Consider the following 18,984-nt stretch of genomic DNA (forward strand, 5'->3'; position numbering starts at 1 on the left):
GGACTATACTATACTCTGTCCAAATTGGCATGAGCTCTGAATGATTAGGCCGACCCTCCTACTACTCACACACACACAAACGCAGTCTCCTTTTGTGTGTGTGAGTAAAGGGACGAAAGGGACGGTCTGTCTACCTGTATACTACGTAGTATACATAGAATATCAATGGCGCAGGTGGGCCGGGCGTGTGTGCCTGCGCGTGAGGGAGCAAGGGTCGGCTTAATCTTTCAGCGCTCATGGCAGTCTGGACAGAGTATAGTCACTTTGTCACAGAGCAATTGTTTGGGACAGTGGAAGAGACTAATATGCAGTCTATAGTTTCGAGAACACTACCTTATTGGCTACAACATTGGTTTATGGAATTTATTATGAATAGAAAATATCTCTTAGTATTTGAAGGAAGATTCAAGGTGCCATGTGGTGGAACGGGTTAGCTCCAAGGGGAGATGTTGAGGCCAACTATTATTATTATTGAAATTGAATTAATTCGACCGGAATTATGGGGAGAGAAAATACAACTAGTGTTTCAAAGATAGAATTTATAAATATTGCCAACCCAACAGTCAAATCCAAATGTTTGCCAGGAACTTTGTTGAGGCTGACTTTGTGCAGGATATCAGACAAAGACCGATTGAACAGTGACAGTGACTCCCAGCTCACTCTATCCATCCAACTCACCCACTGCGAGAAAATATAAATACATAATTGGAGAAATCTTAAATATAAACAGGGTGGCCACCCATTTTAAAATCATGAGTAATTCCCGGTTTTACAGAGTAAAATTTCAAATTTTTGCGGTAAATGAGGAACAAGATACATTCGTAAAAAATGTATTATGAAAATCCTCAGTTTGATCTTCCATAACGAATTGCGAATAGAGCATTTAAATTTCCAAATATCTTAATAATTTTTGACATTCGTCTATTTTTGTGAGGAATTTGTAGGTTCTTTCAACTACTCATGTGTGTGGAGTGCTTTCGGACAGGGTCCATTTTCAACACTCGGTTAGTATGTAGTTGGAAAAACGAAAAATTCCTCACAAAAATAGACTACAGTGTCAACGTTATCAATACATTTGAACATTTATTATGTATTCTGATTCATACTTTCACAAAAGAAAGCCATAGCCGATTCCGGCTGTTGGAGACACTTCAAACCTTGATAAAAGTCTCATTCCGGAGAGAATGGAGCCATCAAAATACTACATTCTTAACATGACTAAAATATGATCATTTTAAAACAAACAATAAGCGAGCGCTAATTTTTTACTTTCCTTGCCCTACTACCATAGGTAAGGAAAGTATTGCTTTCCAAAAAAATTAAGATACCCCAATTTCAAGTTTTCTATACGTTTCAAGGTCCCCTGAGTCCAAAAACATTATTTTGGGTGTTGGTCTGTGTGTGTGTATGTCTGTGAACACGATAACTCTATTCCTAATTAACCGATTGACTTGAAATTTTAAACTAAAGGTCCTTATACCATGAGGACCCAACAATAAGAAATTCAATAAATTTCAATTCAATATGGCGGGAAAAATGGCGGATAATTACTAAAAACCCATGTTTTTCACAGTTTTCTCGAAAACGGCTCTAACGATTTTCTTCAAATTTATACCATGGGTAGCTATTTATAAGCCCTATTAACTGACATGAGTCTCATTTCTGGGAAAATTGCAGGGGCTCTATAATATTCTTGAGAAAAATGGCGGATAATTACTAAAAAACCATGTTATTCACAGTTTTCTCGAAAACAGCTCTAACGATTTTCTTCAAATTTATACCATAAATAAGCCCTATCAACTGACATGAGTCTCATTTCTTGGAAAATTGCAGGAGCTCCGTAATATTCTTGAGAAAAATGGCGGATAGTTACTAAAAAACCATGTTTTTCACGATTTTCTCAAAAATGACTTGACCGATTTATTTCAAATTCATACCCTGTATAGTTATTTATCAGCTCTAGCAGCTGGTACGAGTCTATTTCCTGGGAAACTAATGGGGTCCACCCCATCCTTGAGAAATGGACTTTGTAAACTGACATGAGTCTTTTGTCCTTCTCGTGCATGAGGTAGGTAGGTAGAGCAGTTTATGAAAAGAACACATAGTTGAGATATTTCATCTGTAGAACAGCTGTTTTGACGACTTTTAAAAAATCATCGAATTTCACAATTTACACAAAGGAAAAAGTACCCTGAAAACAATTATATTTGAACTTATACAGTAGTCTGATTGTAGTTTCAAATATGTTGCCGCCAATTGTCATTATGTTATTCCCCTAAATTATTCTCGTTTAAGAATGAGGATTACAGTTCAATGAGCAAGGAAAGTTGTGTGAGTGTACCACACCATATCTTTTTACTGTTTTATACTTGAAATAAGCTGACAAATCGATGGAAACCAGAAATTAATGAGAAATCTTCTGGCTCAACAGTCTTCAGTTACACCCTTAGACCATGAAAACCTTAAGGTGCGTACAGATATACGCGCCTCCAACAAGCTCCGCGCTCGCTTCGCCTTCGCTCCGCAATCGCTCCGATCATGAACGTTACGGGAGATGTTCTCTTCTCGCGTTCCACTCTTGCTCCCCAGTCGAACATCAATCGATCTGCTTGAGTGACGTTCGATTGCGGAGCAGAGCGAAAGTCTGTACGCACCTTAATGATTGCATTTGATCGAAATTGTTCATGTCGGATCCTTATAGTATAAGGACCTCAAGTTCCAAATTTCAAGTCATTCCGTTAATTGGGAGATTGATTGATTGATTGATTGAGTACTTTATTTATGTAGATTACAATATATACTGGCTTATACACTTGTATACAATAGCTTACAATACAGCAAAGTTATAGATGAATCTACATAATATAGACTAAGAAAATAACTATTGAACTGTATATTATATGAAAAAGCAATTTGTAATATAATAACTATAGATAATAATCATATTGTTATGCATCTACATAAATTGGCGGAGCTTTGGACATATCAATGTCCATTCTTTGGAAGAATATAAAAAATATCCTCCCCACTAACTCTCTACCAAAACGTTAATTTCGTTATTTAAACTAAGGATTTATTTATTAATGGAAATATTGTAAAAGTTTAATCAATATGAATATTGAAGAGAAAAAAACAGAAAATTGATAAAGTAAAATAATTATATAGGTAGATAAGATCAAATATTGATTAATAAAATGAAGTAGGCTGAAAGTAGATCAGGGTTATCAAATTTCAGTAATATACAGCAGTATGCAGTGGATAATTGAAATAACATGAGTTTATATAACATATATATATATATACCTACATACATATACACATACATACATATACATATATATATATATACATACATACATATACATATACATATACATACATATACACATATATACACATACACATACACATACATACACACACACATACACACATGCATATATACAGGGTGTTTCAGAAGTAGTGTCGAGAATTTTAGGGTATTGTACCTGGATGCTAGGAGACTACAAATGTCATATTTGAAGTGTCCAAAACTCAGCGGTTATCCTTATAGCTGCCATTTTGTTTTTTTCACTTAAACATTTTTATCTCGAGAACGAAATGTTGTATTGATCTGAAATTTGGCATGAATATTTATGCTATAAAGACTCAACTATAAAAATAAAAAAAAATTTTTCGTTGAAAATTTTTCAAAATGGCGGCCATTTTAAATTTTTGATGGCGAATATCTCGAAAACCGTCCATTTTACAGAAAATTTACAGGAGACAAAAAAGTTAGCAAATGTTTTAACGATTCCAATGATACCTAATTTATTAAGATTGGTCGAAGAATAACAGAGAAATTAATTGTTTTCGTACTGCATGCATGACCACTTTTCACCATTTAAAGATCAATATTAATTTTTTTTATAATTTCATGAAAACCGTTCTTATTACAGAAATAAACAAGAATAACTTTCCTCCAAATTTTATTTTACATTGAAAAATATTAATTTCACTCAAATCGGTTCACTGATACTAATGCAGCAATTGCTCAAAATGCCGTCCTTCAACTTGATTACACAGTCTGCACCTTTCAATCATGGACCGTCGAACTGCTATAAAAGCATTTTCATCATCTTGAATGGCACCTGCTGCAGCAACTACTCTTGCCACAAGGTCTTCTTCGTTTTCTACTGGCGTGCTGTAAACAAGGTCTTTCATATGGCCCCAGAAAAAAAATCTAAAGGGTTGAGGTCAGGTGAACGTGCGGGCCACGGTACTGGTCCACCCCGCCCAATCCACCGCTGACGATAGGTCATGTTCAGAAAGTCCGTAACAACATTTCCGAAATGAGCAGGGGCACCATCATGTTGAAACCAAATATTATATCTGTTTGCAAGAGGCACATCTTCCAAAAGTTCTGGTAGTATGTCTCTTAAAAAAGTAATGTACGTGGGAGAATTCAGACGATTAGGAAGAATGTATGGTCCAATCACGCGATTACCTAAGATACCCGTCCAAACATTCAGCGAAAATCTATGCTCATAACCACGCACTTTGACCTCATGAGGATTGTCTAAGTCCCAGACGTGACTGTTGCGAGAGTTGAAGATTCCTTCTCTTGTAAAGCTGGACTCATCGGTAAATAACACATTTTCTAGAAAATTTGGTTGGATAATGTCTTGCTGAAGAAACCAACGGGCACAGTTTACTCTTGGCTCATAGTCGCGTTCAACCAATGAGTGAACTTTTTGAAAGCGGAAGGGGTGAAGTCTTTCCTTGTTTAGTACACGCCACACAAAAGAAGCACTTGAATTGATTTGCTTTGCAACTGCTCTCGTACTCGTTCTAGGATTGAAATCGAATTTCTGCAATACTTCCTCTTCAAAAGCAACATTTCGAACTGCTCGAGGCCTACCAGCAATTACCCTGTTCCGTTCAAATGAACCAACTTCTCTCAGCCGATTGTGAGTTCTTGTGAACACCTTGTCGGAAGGGAGACGGCGGTTTGGAAATGCAGCTGCATACATTCTTCTTGCTTCGGTCGCATTGCCAAGAGCTGCTCCATACATGAAGTGAATATCGGTGTACTCCAGCGAACTAAATTCCATTACAATAATTAAATATTTGTGTAGAAGCAACGTAAGAAAATATTGAAACTGGAAATTTAAGATAGAAATAAGACCTAGGAAACGTGAGACTAAGAAATAGGAAGCACTACATCTGGTTCTTTACTTTTAATGAAACAACAATACTTTTACAAGACAAACATTATCATCTGAAAACCATTGTAAAATCATCTGTTTGCCCATATGGAGCCATACCGAGTTTCAAAGCTTCATCTTAAATACATCTGGAATTAATATTGATCTTTAAATGGTGAAAAGTGGTCATGCATGCAGTACGAAAAAAATTAATTTCTCTGTTATTCTTCGACCAATCTTGAAAAATCAGGTATCATTGGAATTGTGAAAAAATTTGCTAACTTTTTTGTCTCTTGTAAATTTTCTGTAAAATGGACGGTTTTCGAGATATTCGCCATCAAAAATTTAAAATGGCCGCCATTTTGAAAAATTTCAACGAAAATTTTTTTTTTATTTTTTATAGTTGAGTCTTTATAGCATAAATATTCATGCCAAATTTCAGATCAATACAACATTTCGTTCTTGAGATAAAAATGTTTAAGTGAAAAAAACAAAATGGCAGCTATAAGGATAACCGCTGAGTTTTGGACACTTCAAATATGACATTTGTAGTCTCCTAGCATCCAGGTACAATACCCTAAAATTCTCGACACTACTTCTGAAACACCCTGTATATACAATTCGTTCTATAGCATGGTTTAAAGATTTATAATGGTGGAATGGGTGAGGGATGGTTGTCATGTGTTCGTTCTAGGGCCGGACAGTTTCAGTCATTTGTTCCAAAATATGTTTTTTTAAAGTCAGGTTGAAGCTCGCTCGGCTCTCGATAGACCTGATAGAAACAGGAAGTGTATTCCATGCACGACAGGCACTGACTAAGAAGGATTTTGTGAAAATAGTAGTTCGATGATTGGGTATCCTTAAAGTACTTTCTCCGGTTCTAGTATGTGAAGCATCTATCCTCCTACCTTCAGAGACAAATTTGAAATCATCTTTAAAATAGTTCGGATTACGTATTTCAAGATATCTCTAACAAGCTTGACTATTCGAAAAAGCCTCTGATCGGGAAGCTTCAATGTTGAACTAGCAATGTGGGCTGGGGTGATATGATCATGGCGTTGGAGAGAGTAGACGAAACGTAGACAATAATTTTGGCAACGCTGTAGTTTATCATTCAGAGTGACTTGCATATCATTAAGAACAAAATTACAATACATTAAATGTGGGAAGATGAGAGATTGAACCAATAATAATTTAATGTTTCTAGGGAGGATATCGTGCATTTTCTTCAATGCATGCATGGCTGAGAATACCTTTTTACAAGTTTTGTTCACTTGTTCTGACCAGTCAAGAGTATTATTCATAATAATGCCTAAATTTTTAACTGAGCTACAGTAAGGAATGTCATTACCGTCTACACTAACTTTGTGAATCGATTCAAGGTCAATATTGTTTATAAGACGAGAATATCCAATTATAATGGGTTGTGTTTTGATGGGATTAAGCTTAAGGCCATTTTTCTTTGTCCATTCCACTATCGAATTGATATCCTGATTCATTATTCCAACTGTTTCATTAATTTTTGTTATGGGACAGCTTAAATAGATTTGAAGGTCGTTTGCATAAGTATGGAAACTGGAGAATTTCATAATGGAAGAAAGGTCATTAGCATACAAAGTGAAGAGGAGAGGGCCTAAAATTGAACCTTGTGGTACTCCATGCATAACGTTTTTCCAAGTTGACTTTTTGTCACCGACAGATACACATTGTTTCCTACCTAATAGATAGGATTTAAACCAAACTAACGAGTTGTGACTGAAACCAAGAATAGCCAACTTATTCAGAAGGAATGTATGATCAACAGTATCGAATGCTTTAGAAAAATCAAATAGGGTGAGGATGGTGCATTTTCTTTGGTCCATAGCTAACCTTATATCATCAGTGACACGAAGCAGAGCTGTCTCAGTTGAATGGAATGTTCTAAAGCCTGATTGAAAGTTATGAAGCTTACTATTGTTGTCTAGAAATTTTACAACTTGAGCATGAATGAGTCTTTCTAGCACTTTGGACAATGCAGGTAAAATACTGATTGGTCTAAAATCCTCAACTTTATTGGGTGATGGAACTTTATTTAGAGGGCGAACCAGAGCAAACTTCCAGTTTTCAGGGAAAATGCCTTCTTCAAGTGACTTGTTGAAAATGTATGTAATGGTTGGTAAAACAGCAAATAACATCTTCTTGATAAATTTAATAGGAATTTTGTCTACACCCATAGCATTACTATGAATACGTTGAATTGCTCTGAAAGTGTCTTCTTCTGAGATTGGATGGAAATGAAATTGATCAGTGATTGGTAAATCTAAGTTTTTAACCTGATCTTCAAGATCATCTATATGATTACCAATGACAACTTCGTCGCGTTGGTTAGAGTGTGAAACGAAATGGTCATTTATATTATTCAATGGTAAGTCAATTTGTGGATTCGATTTCTGTTTGCCAAGCCCGAATTCTTTTATTCCCTGCCAAAGTGATTTAGAGTCTTGTCTATTGTTTGTCATAAACGAATTCAAATACCTAATCTTTGAGTTCCGTAATTCCTGTTTAACCCTATTTCTAAGGCTCCTATACTCTATCAAACTGTCCAAGTCAAATGTCTTTTTAAATTTTCTATGTGCTTTGTCTCTACGTCCCATCATCTTAAGTATGTCTTCAGTCATCCACGGTACTCGTCGTTTTCTATTAATCCTCCTTGTCACATAAGGTGCATGTTTGTCATACAAAGTCAAAGTCCAATACTCGAAAGTCTTGACCATGTCATCAACTGAGGGTAATGCTTCAATTTGATGCCATGGAGTCTGAGCCACATCAGTCAGGAAGGCGGCTTCATCAAAGTTTTTGAAGTCTCTATAAGTGATAATTTTCTGTTCTGGCTTGGGTATCTTATGGGAAAGTACACAGTAGATCAAATCATGTCTAGAAATAGCTGGGACTGAGATTTGGCCTGCTTGAACAACCTCATTGGGATCACTAACAATGAGAAGGTCAATGAGTGTGTCTGATTCATTAGTATGATGAGTTGAATCGAGGGGTAAAATAGTCATGTTTAGGCATTGGAAAATTGTAGTCAGTTGAAAGTAGTCAAAGTTACGATTCGTCATGTTCAGGTCGGTGTTCATATCCCCCATAACTAGTATACGGTTATAACAAGGCATAAGAGAAAGCAAGGCATTTTCGAAATCTGTGAAATGACCTATTTTGGTGGGCGATAACAGATACCAACGAGTAATTTATCATTACTAGATAAGGATAATTCAAGTAGCATAAACTCTGGTCTGGAACAATACTCTTGTTTAGATGTGATTAAAACTTTGTTTTGATACCATCTTTCACATAAATTGCTACACCCCCACAAGCTTTATTTAATCTATCATTCCGGAAAAGATTATATCCAGGCAATGCAACAAAATTTGATGAAATACTAGGCTTCAAAAATGATTCGGAAATTCCGATTATATTGAAGTCCTGAAAACGGAAGATTGCTCTGAGTTCATCAATGTGGCAACTGAGGGATTGTACGTTAAGATAGATAGATAGATAGATAGATAGGCTGCCTTTATTTTATTTTAACCTGGAGGGCGAAGTTAGGGCGCAGCCGGCCCTCTCTCCCACTTAACCCTCCTATACAATTCTAATTGCATCTACATCAAAACATAATGAAATAATCTCTTAAATATAATAATAAGAATATGATAAATAAAAAATATATATTATTTAATTATATTAAATATAATTAAATAATAATAAAAATATAATAAATATTATTTAAATATATATATTATATAATGTTTATTAAATTTATATAATATAAATCAATAATTGAAAAAAAAACGAAAATAAAAACAATTTCATTCAATTTAGTAGAATATATTTTAGACTGAAAGAAAATAAAAAAAAAGTTAGAAAATAGAGTTATAGGAATTTTTTTTTAATTTTAAGCAAGAAACAAGAAAATTTCACGCAAACACACACCTTCCACACAAGCAAACACACCACGCATACACACCTCCTCATCCTATGCCCCGATCGCCCTCCCTCAGCCACGCCAAGACCTCCGCGCCGAACAGTGTCCGCCTCTCCACACTCCTCAAAGATGCGGGTAAGCTATTCCACAGTCTGCAAGCGGTCACACAGAACGACCTATCATATGTCACAGTGCGATGGATGGGAATGCTCAACAGGCTCGCACCATGCCTCGTATCTCTTCTGTTGATTCCTGCGAGGAATTGAAATTTCTGACTCAAGTAGAGAGGAGACCCAGTTGCCAGAACCTTGTGGAGGAGCATCAGCACATGATAAATTCTGCTGTCTCGAAGCTTCAAAATACCCATCTGAGTGATGTAAGGGCTTATGTGGACGTCCCTTTCAAGGCCAAAGACGAATCTCACGCAGTAGTTCTGAGCCCTTTGCAGTCTTTCAGAAAGAGTCACTGTCATGTCCTGTATGACCACATCTCCATAATGGAAATGCGGAAATATCAAGGTCTTCACAAGCATTATTCTCTCCCGTAAGGGGATAACAGCTCCAATTCTTTTCAGTGAGTGAATGCCTGCAAAGACCCTGTTGCAAGTCTTTGTCACTTGTTCAGTCCAGTCTAGATGTCTGTTAAATGTAAGTCCTAAGTTTGTAATGTTTTCACTATAATCCAGTCTATGAGAGTTAATTTCGATGAAAGGTCCATGGTTAAAGTCAAGTTGGTTCAAAAGTCTTCTATTACCTATAACGATTGTTTTGGATTTTGATTCATTAATTTTCAATCCATGTTGTGCTGTCCAGAGTGAGACAGCAGTCAGGTCCTCATTCATAAGAGTAACTGCTTCACCAAAGTTATCAGTCTTGAAATGTCTATAAATCTGTAGGTCGTCTGCATAAAGATGATATCTGGAGTGTCTGAGTCGGTCAGTTACGTCATTTACATACAAACTAAACAGTAGTGGTCCCAAAACTGAACCCTGAGGTACCCCCCTGTTGACCACCCTCCATCGAGACGTGCTGTCCAATCGAACACACTGCTGTCTGTCAAGAAGGTATGACCTCACCCATGCCACACTACTCTCAGAAAAACCATAATTTTTCAGTTTTTTCAAAAGCAGCGGGTGATAGATACAATCGAATGCCTTGCTCAAGTCAATCAACACCATCAGTGTAGACTGTCTCCTATCCATAGCCATTCGAATGTCATCTGAGACACAGAGCAAAGCTGATGTGGTGCTGTGTCCTCCTCGGAATCCAGACTGATGTTCGCTGATGATTCCTTTCCGAGTAATATAGCCACTTATTTGCTTATGAGCAAGCCTCTCCTGACCCTTAGACAAGACAGACAGTATGCCGACCGGCCGATAATCAGAAGGAGAAGTGGGATCAGGAACTTTGTTGAATGGAATGATCATGGAAAATTTGAATGCAGATGGGAAGCTGGAGGTCATAAATGAAGTATTGTATAAATGTGTGATAAACGGAGAAATGAGAGGCAGAATTAGTTTGATGAATCTCACTGGAAGTGCATCGGCGCCGACAGCATTACTCTTAATATCACAGATTGATCTAATGACATCCATCTGCGTTACTGCTGCCAAGTGAAACTCATCATCACACCGTAACACCTCATAATTATTGGAATACTCGTAGGCCAAATCCAAACTCACCGGAACCTGAGAGAAGTGACAGTTCAATTCTTCAACAGTATGTCTGACCACCAACTTGGACTTATCCTTGCCTGCCCCGAGAGACTTTAAAGCGCGCCATTGGAAGCCATTGATCTATTAGAGTTTAACAAATTTTTGAAATATTGACTTTTGGAATTTCTAATTAACTGTTTACATCTATTTCTTTTTGCTTTGTATTCGTCAAAAGTATTTGTATTCTGAGTTCGTCTGGCCAGTGTACATAGTCTATCTCGTTCTTTCATTAATTGTTTAATATCCTGAGTAATCCATGGAGCTGGTGTCCTGGTGACACGTCTTTTCCTTAAGGGAACATATTTATTGAAGAGATATTGTAGATTATTGACTATTATTAAAAGGATGTTATTGATATTATTAGTGTAGTAAATTCCTTCCCAGGGCATGTGAATTGTCTCTTGGAATAATGCTGTACTATCTATATTTTTGTAGTCATAATACTTGATTATTTTTGGCTTCATTTTGGGGGCTTAATGGTGTACACGCAATATATTAGATCATGTCCAGAAAGTCCGGGAGCTGGGATCTGTCCATGAGTTCTTACCAATTTGGGATTAGAGACTACTATTAGATCAAGGAGGGTATGGGATGTAGCCGTATGGTGGGTGGCCTCCAGAGGGAGCAGAGTCAGGTTGCATGAGTCAAATATTGTCGTCAGTTGTGTTCTGTCAAAAGTAGCCGGTCCTAACAAGTCTGTGTTGAAGTCTCCCATAACAATAACATGGTTATAATTGGCCATACACTGCGTAAGACCCTCTTCAAACTCGTCCATAAAGCCTATGTGAGGCGGTCTATAACAGACAGCTAACAAAATTTTCTGTCTTGAAACAGTTATTTCTAAGAACAAATATTCTGGCTTATTAGCTCTAGATGTATCAGATTTGAACTTCGAGACTGGCTTCAATTCGCTTCTAACATATGCCGCCACCCCTCCTCCACCCTTATGCAATCGGTCGTTCCTAACAAGAGTGTAACCATCCAAATCAACTCCTCGTGACGACACAAATGGCTTCAACCATGTTTCACACACCAGGACCACATCGCACTGATTCGACTCAAAAATACACCTGAATTCGTCAATGTGACCACCAACAGACTGTGCATTAACATGAGCTATCTTAAGGAAACCAGAATAGGGCTGTAGTTTATTTTGAAGCAAACATTTAGTGTCCGACGCGGCAGATCGGTCATCTACAGCACTCATAGCTGTTCTTTAACGAGAGCTGTAGTCCACAACCGCATCTGAGTGAGAGCAATCGCAAGCTATAAGTAACGAGAGGCAGTTTAACTTTCACATTCATACTTTCAATCATACATGCACATCCAAACATACTTACAAAAAAAATATCAAATAATAAGTGAGCAAAACTATTACAGGCCTATAACTTCAGCCCCTGTTTGATAAAATTTAATAACAAACAAACTAAATCACAAATAACAACAATCGGGTTTAGATACTAATCTACCTGGGTAGGTATTATCTGAAGGTGATATGGGAAAAACAACTAACTTTATTAACAGAAATAATAAGACTCGGTACCCACAATAAAAACATTATAGCAAAACTCCGCTCATGACATAAAAAGAAAAATTATAGTGAATTCAATAGTATAAAACATGGGAAAAAAATGCTCATCCAGAACATAAATATATTTCTTTATTATGTCTGTGATCTCAGCAGATATGATGGATAACCAGAAAAGTAATCGACAGAAAATAAAATAAATAGAAGATATACCTCGCTCTATAGTGCACTTTGCGATAAATGATAAGATGTATTGGCAGAATGAGATAAACAACACTACGGCAGATAAGTAGGCTGATTGCAGTTACTGTCTTTCAATAAGAGTACGAATGAAAATACCGATTGATTCCAACCGTACCAAATGAGTTAGACGAATAACTCACCCTAGAAGAAATGCACAAAAAATGTAATGCAGGTCAACAGCTCTCATAAATATCTAGCATAAAATCTCGTACATCTCATAATCTCTCCCACACAAATCTCTCTCACTCATTCACAAACATGACTCAGACGCACCTTTCATACCAATCATTAATGCAAATTCTCATCATTGTGAAAAAAAATGTTTTTATGCCATATGCGTATGATATTTTGAATCATACGAAGAAAAACAATATCAGAAAATAAATAAGACGAAAAATATCCTACAATTATAAAGAAAAATAAAATGAGTTTAACCTACATGATCATTGTCCATCATTCACCAAATTATTCAGAGCACTTCAACGCTATGCTTATAATTATTTATTGTTTTAGTGTGGTTATACTATGTCAGTTAAGTCCATCAAGTGTCTGCTCCCATCCGCCAGACATGACATTACCATTCTCCCTCCAGATCACTCGTCCATCAATGGTCCATACATTTCGCACTCCAACTCTCCTGGCTACGCTGCGATAGAAGTCGTTTCGTCTCTGTGTCAGGTCCTCGCGTATCGTCAATCCCGTCCCTTTCAATTTGCGCCGATCGGTCAGGACAGCTCTTTTCGTCTGGTAACTGATGAATTTCACGAGTACTGCTCTCGGTCGTGGTTGTTGTTGAGTATCAGTCACCATACGTCGGCCAACGCGATGACATCTGTCGATTGACGCAACGTCTATCTCCTTATTGAGCCTGGTGCGGAAGAAGCCCGTAACAATGCCTGAAACGTTTTCACCTCTCTCCTCTGGCAACCCAAAAATTCGCACGCTATTTCTTCGTTGATACTGCTCCAACTCGTCAACTTGTACTGCAGACAATTTTTTCATATTGTCTACTTGAGCAGTTAATGTGGCAATCTTCTTCTCTGCCTCCGCAAACCTGGTTTCGAATTTAACACTAATAGCTGCCGTCACTGATTCCTCCAGCCTGGCAGAAAACTTTTCAAACAATCGTTCAACAATATTGTCGAGGTGATTGTCCTCCGCAAGAAATTCAGATATTGTGCCCCGAATCAGCTGTTTTCCGCAAGCCGGCCCCTCACTGGTGGATGATGAGGAGGAGCGGGGTCGAGGAGCTCCGGCCGGGCTGTTGTTGCCTTGAGCCTTATCTTTGCCGGTTAGCTGCTTGCTACGCGTTCCTTGAGAAATCATGTCGAACAACAAAAATATATTCACGTATTCCACAAAAACTATTGTACGAATCAATTCGAAACTTCGTGATCACAATCAACTTCACCACCATTAACTCTATGCCAAATATCAATCCTGCAAGTCGCAAAGTACCCAAGTTATTTTCGAATAAACAGGAGCTGAAAAACAGTACGTCAGGCCGTTCTCATTCTTATCTCTCACTCACTGTTAAGGTGAGCAGCCTTGAAAAGTTTTTTGAAAGAGTGGAGCTTATTTGCTAGAAACATACCTGCGTCATTATGACTATTATTGAAATAATCATACCTACTTGAGGGCGAGCGAGCTGACGTGTCAGTGAGAGGCATCATGGAAGCAGCAGACCAATCGTGGACCGACCTCAGAACGACACATGACGGGGGAAATGGGGATGAAACTGATAAAACTTAACCTAAATGAAAAAGTCTCTTGATTCGAGTGCATTCAGTATGCCTTGACAGTTCGGCTCCCTTCACTATTTAAAGTACTAGTTCAAAAATTCACTAAACACAATAAGATGTAGATGTGTGGAGTTTCGGTGATGAATAATCCTAATGGTGAATAAGATGAAGATTGAGGAAGAACTGGTAGTGGGAGATGAGATATCATGTAGGCCTACACAGACGCACATACACTCATACACACACACACATATATATATATACATACCAATACCCAAAAACCACTTTTTTGGACTCAGGGGACCTTGAAACGTATAGAAATTTAGAAATTGGGGTACCTTAATTATTTTGGAAAGCAATACTTTCCTTACCTATGGTAATAGGGCAAGGAAAGTAAAAAAGGAGATTATGATACCGCACTCAGTATATCATTTCAATTGCAAAAGGAAAAAAAATTACTTCCCTTAAAACAGTAAAGAAGTAGAATTAGAATTTACTCACGATGTCAACATGAGGAGCGCGGTTCCCGGCAGGGGTTTCGATGGCCAGTTTGGTAATAGACGACAAGCAGCAGTACAAATCGGTGACAACTTGAAGAGCAACAGTGTTGTGCTCCATTTGACTCAGACCGTTCACTGCCGATTCCACACAACTTGCTATATCGTTCGCCTGCAATTACGAAAATCTTCAAACAAATTGTGTTTATATGAAACAGTACACCTTCTATTTATTTATTACATCAATAGAAAAAAATACAACATATAAAAATAATAATAATAATAATTTCTCTGATTGCCAATGAATTGCAACCAGAGGAGTTTATTGACAAAACATATACATAGTTGTTATATTAAACATACAAGATTGCTAATACTAAACTTAGTTCTAATTATGATACCCCACTATAATAATATGTGTCGGGGTGATCATAATATTCTTTTCTCAAACAATAGTTTAAGTGATCTAATAAGCGAGTTATGGGTTGTTGAAAGTGCTAACTCCGTTTTCTTTCCAGATCATAAACGGTTTCAAATTTTTATTGGAGTTTTTTTTAATACATTCAGTATACCATTGGCTTTGTTCTAATATGCGTTTTTTTGCGATTCATGCCAAAAAAAGCAAGTTATCGAATTTACAAAAAATCGAAGTTACTTTTTTATTTATGAACAATATGGGAAATAAAATGTTTCAGTTTGGAAAGATACATTTTTTGAATTTTTAAGAGAAGTTCTGTTAATATAGTCGAAACCGTTTATGATCTGGAAAGAAAACGGAGTTAGCACTTTCAACAACCCATAACTCGCTTATTAGACCACTTAAAAATTTCAGTTGCCACTTTTTCCCACTCTTATGATCTTAACAATTATATTGAAAAAGATTATCCAATTTAAAAAAAGTGTACCAAACAGCATTAAGCTGCGTTTACACCAAAGTTAATAACAAAATGTTTATTTTTCCGTCCTTAGAGATTCTATTAGATTGAACATAACTTATCATACACATGATGTGAATACGTGTTTGTCAGGTTCCGTTCAATCTAATAGAATCTCTAAGGACGGAAAAATAAACATTTCGTTAATACCTTTGGTGTAAACGCAGCTTTACTCAGGTTTTACTCTAAATTAATACGAAAGAAATGAGTAAAATAACAATAAAAAACCATTGTAAATAGAAATTACAACAAAATAGACTACCTGAAATAAGTAGGTAGTTAACCTACTTCAAGGAAAAGAAAAGAAATTCAAAATTAAAATATTATAGTCTGCGAAATTGATTGTAAAGCATCTAGAATTATTTAAGATTACATTTTTCACTCAACAATGACCGTTTGATATTGATTGTCATTTTAGGTCCATATATGGGCTAAGATGAAGTTAGTTAACACATCACTATCTGCCGCTAATGAGATTACACAAAAATAAAAAATAATTGAAGAGCCGATTTTTGTAGAACGTAAAAAGTATAATGAAAAATTTACCGTTAGGTTTGTAGTGGGCATCACAGTATTTCTGAAAAACCGATGCACTGTTCTATTCCTGGAGCCCTCGGCACCTGTAACAATTTTTGATACAATTTTATTTTACTATAATTGAAGGATAATAGGATAATGAGAGTTCAATAATCTATATAATAAAAGCGAAAGAGAGTTCAATAATAAAAGCGAAATGGCACTGACTGACTGACTGACTGACTCACTCACTCACTCGCAGAACTAAAAATCTACCAGACCAAAAACGTTCAAATTTGGTAGGTATGTTTAGTTGGCCCTTTAGAGGCGCACTAAGAACGGATTTGGAAAATTTTCCAAAGATACGCCCAAAATCTGCGTTTTCCAGCGATGTTTTGTTATTTTGCGCTTTCTCAGCTCTATCGAGAACAAATGAACAGAAAATGTTCAAATTTAGTACAGAAGCTCAGCTAGGGTGTAATAATGTTGTGTTAGAGGGAATTTGCAATAACGTCAAGGATACGCCCAAAATTAGCGTTTTTCCAGCTTGTTTTTGCTTTTTCTCAGATTTATCTAGAACAGAAATGAACAGAAATTGCTCAAATTTAGTACAGAAGCTAAGCTAGGGTATAATAATGTTGTGTTATAAGGAATTTGAAATAACGCCCAAAATCTGCGTTTTCCAGCGATGTTTTGTTATTTTGCGCTTTCTCAGCTCTATCGAGAACAAATGAACAGAAAATGTTCAAATTTACTACAGAAGCTCAGCTGGGGTATAATAATGATGTGTTAGAAGGAATTTGAAATTATTTCCAAAGATACGCCCAAAATTAGAATTTTTTTTTAGTTTTCTCAGTCCTTTCATCAAGTAATAGACAGGAAATGTTCAAATTCGGTACAAAGTACCGGGTCTAAAAATTTTGTGATGAGGTGACATTGATATTTCATCAGAGATACGCAATCAGCATTTTTCTCAGCTTTTCTGCGTTTTCTCAGTACTTTGACTTTCTGAAGGAATGAAGCATGCTCAAATGAAAAATTCAGGCGAGCGAAGCGAGCCCGCTGATCTCATTTTTGGACGATCTAGTCGGGGGTCCAGGGGGACTAGCCCCCTGGCTAGACGGATATGGCGAGCGAAGCGAGCCTGACGGCTAGTATACTATATAATCATTATAGATAAAAATCAACACAGTTCAATTCACATATCGAAACACAACTCAATTACATAAAGCCATAGAGAAAAAATAGCATAAGAAGATATATCCCATGGTATATGGGTCGTTCATGTTCCAAATTTGAAGCCGATTTTTTGTTAACTCAAGCCGATTACTTGTTTTTTGTCAAATGAAGCCGTTTATCGTCTATTATTACTGTTGTTTCTGGTGAGAGTGTAAGAACTGCACAATATGAGAGACTACCAGCGTCACATAGCTTCACCAAAAACAACTACTACGACTATCGGCTTGAGTTAACATTGAAATTAGTAACATAAACATCCTATACCACGGGATATCTCCTTATGCTATCTTTTCTCTCTGATCACCACACATTATACAGTATCAACACAATATGATACAGTATCAGCTCAGCTTGATACACAACACCATAATTTGATACAACACTTTCAAACTTTGAAGTTTTGACTACAAAACATGGGATATCTTCTTATGCTATCTTTTCTCCATGTTGGTACTAAACAATGCATACAGGATGTATTTTGAATAAATAATTTATTAGAAATTAATAACGAAACTCACCGGCGAACGAGGCATATTCTTTAAGAATAGAAGTGACCATTTCTGGTAGAAACTGGAATAGACGTGTTGAAGGAATATACTCTGAGAAAAATGAAACTTGGGGCCGACAACCGGTGATCAGATTCACCCAAATCGAAATTTCAACTGCCTGCAGAATGGTGCCTGGAAATTAAACAATACAATCAAACTCAATTCATTAATTTTACTAATACACCGCTAATATCAAAGGTTTTAGAAAAAATATTTTTAGAGAACATTGACAAGAAAATAATATCGGGAACCGAGCTCCGAGCTCCGCTCTGGAGTAAAACAGCATGAAATTTATTACGAAAGAAGAAATTATAATAACATTCATACAGAAATATTCTATCTAATCACAGTAAATTGAGATTAATACCCAAAGGGAAGGCAAAAATTTCCCTCACAAAGGCCCAGTTGAACAAAAGCCGGTTAGATTTTAATCCTGATTAACTTCACGTGAACCAAATCAGAGAAAAACATTTCAAAAAGATGTATCTACTGGAATTAATCAGGATTGAAAATAACCGGCTTTTTTGCAACCAGCACTAAAGTACCTGATTGAATGATTACAAAAGTTCAACAGCTGAGTCATAATTTTGACACATTCCCACACACATGAACTTGCTCACTCACTTCCATCACCAACAGATGAAGAAATAATTATCATTAGGTGTTTTTCCAAGGATGAATAATAATTATCTTTTCCTCCACCTACTGTCAAAAGTACTTACTTTACTCCCTGAAACATGATACTAAAGTGTCACTTTTTCGCTCTCGGTACTAAAAAACAGAAAAACTCCCTAGGGAGTAAAAGTGACTCCATTTAAATAACATGGGAAGCATCTCTATTTTAAAAACGTACATTTGGAATAGGTCAGAAGGTC

At 36.6% G+C, this 18,984-nt stretch overlaps 1 protein-coding gene across 1 annotated transcript; it reads right to left on the minus strand.

Moving 5' to 3' along the window:
• Window positions 1-453: 453 nt before the first annotated feature.
• On the minus strand, window positions 454-18,262 carry LOC120355517. The gene is made up of 4 exons (XM_039443969.1): window positions 18,080-18,262; window positions 16,353-16,426; window positions 14,876-15,043; window positions 454-681 (listed from the first exon to the last, which is right to left on the minus strand). Exons 1-4 carry the CDS (start codon window positions 18,117-18,119, stop codon window positions 469-471), a joined length of 495 nt encoding a protein of 164 aa, XP_039299903.1. The 5' UTR covers window positions 18,120-18,262; the 3' UTR covers window positions 454-468.
• Between the last annotated feature and the right edge of the window lie 722 nt (window positions 18,263-18,984).

The sequence above is a fragment of the Nilaparvata lugens genome, unplaced genomic scaffold (assembly GCF_014356525.2).
Source record: "Nilaparvata lugens isolate BPH unplaced genomic scaffold, ASM1435652v1 scaffold2357, whole genome shotgun sequence".
In the NCBI taxonomy this organism is placed as follows: domain Eukaryota; kingdom Metazoa; phylum Arthropoda; class Insecta; order Hemiptera; family Delphacidae; genus Nilaparvata; species Nilaparvata lugens.

Coding starts and splice junctions, on each gene's coding strand:
- LOC120355517 (XM_039443969.1), bottom strand. CDS start 18,119: ATGGTCACTTCTATTCTTAAAGAATATGCCTCGTTCGCCG. Junction 16,427..18,079: donor AGAATATGCCTCGTTCGCCG/GTGAGTTTCGTT, acceptor AAATTGTTACAG/GTGCCGAGGGCTCCAGGAAT. Junction 15,044..16,352: donor TGCCCACTACAAACCTAACG/GTAAATTTTTCA, acceptor TCGTAATTGCAG/GCGAACGATATAGCAAGTTG.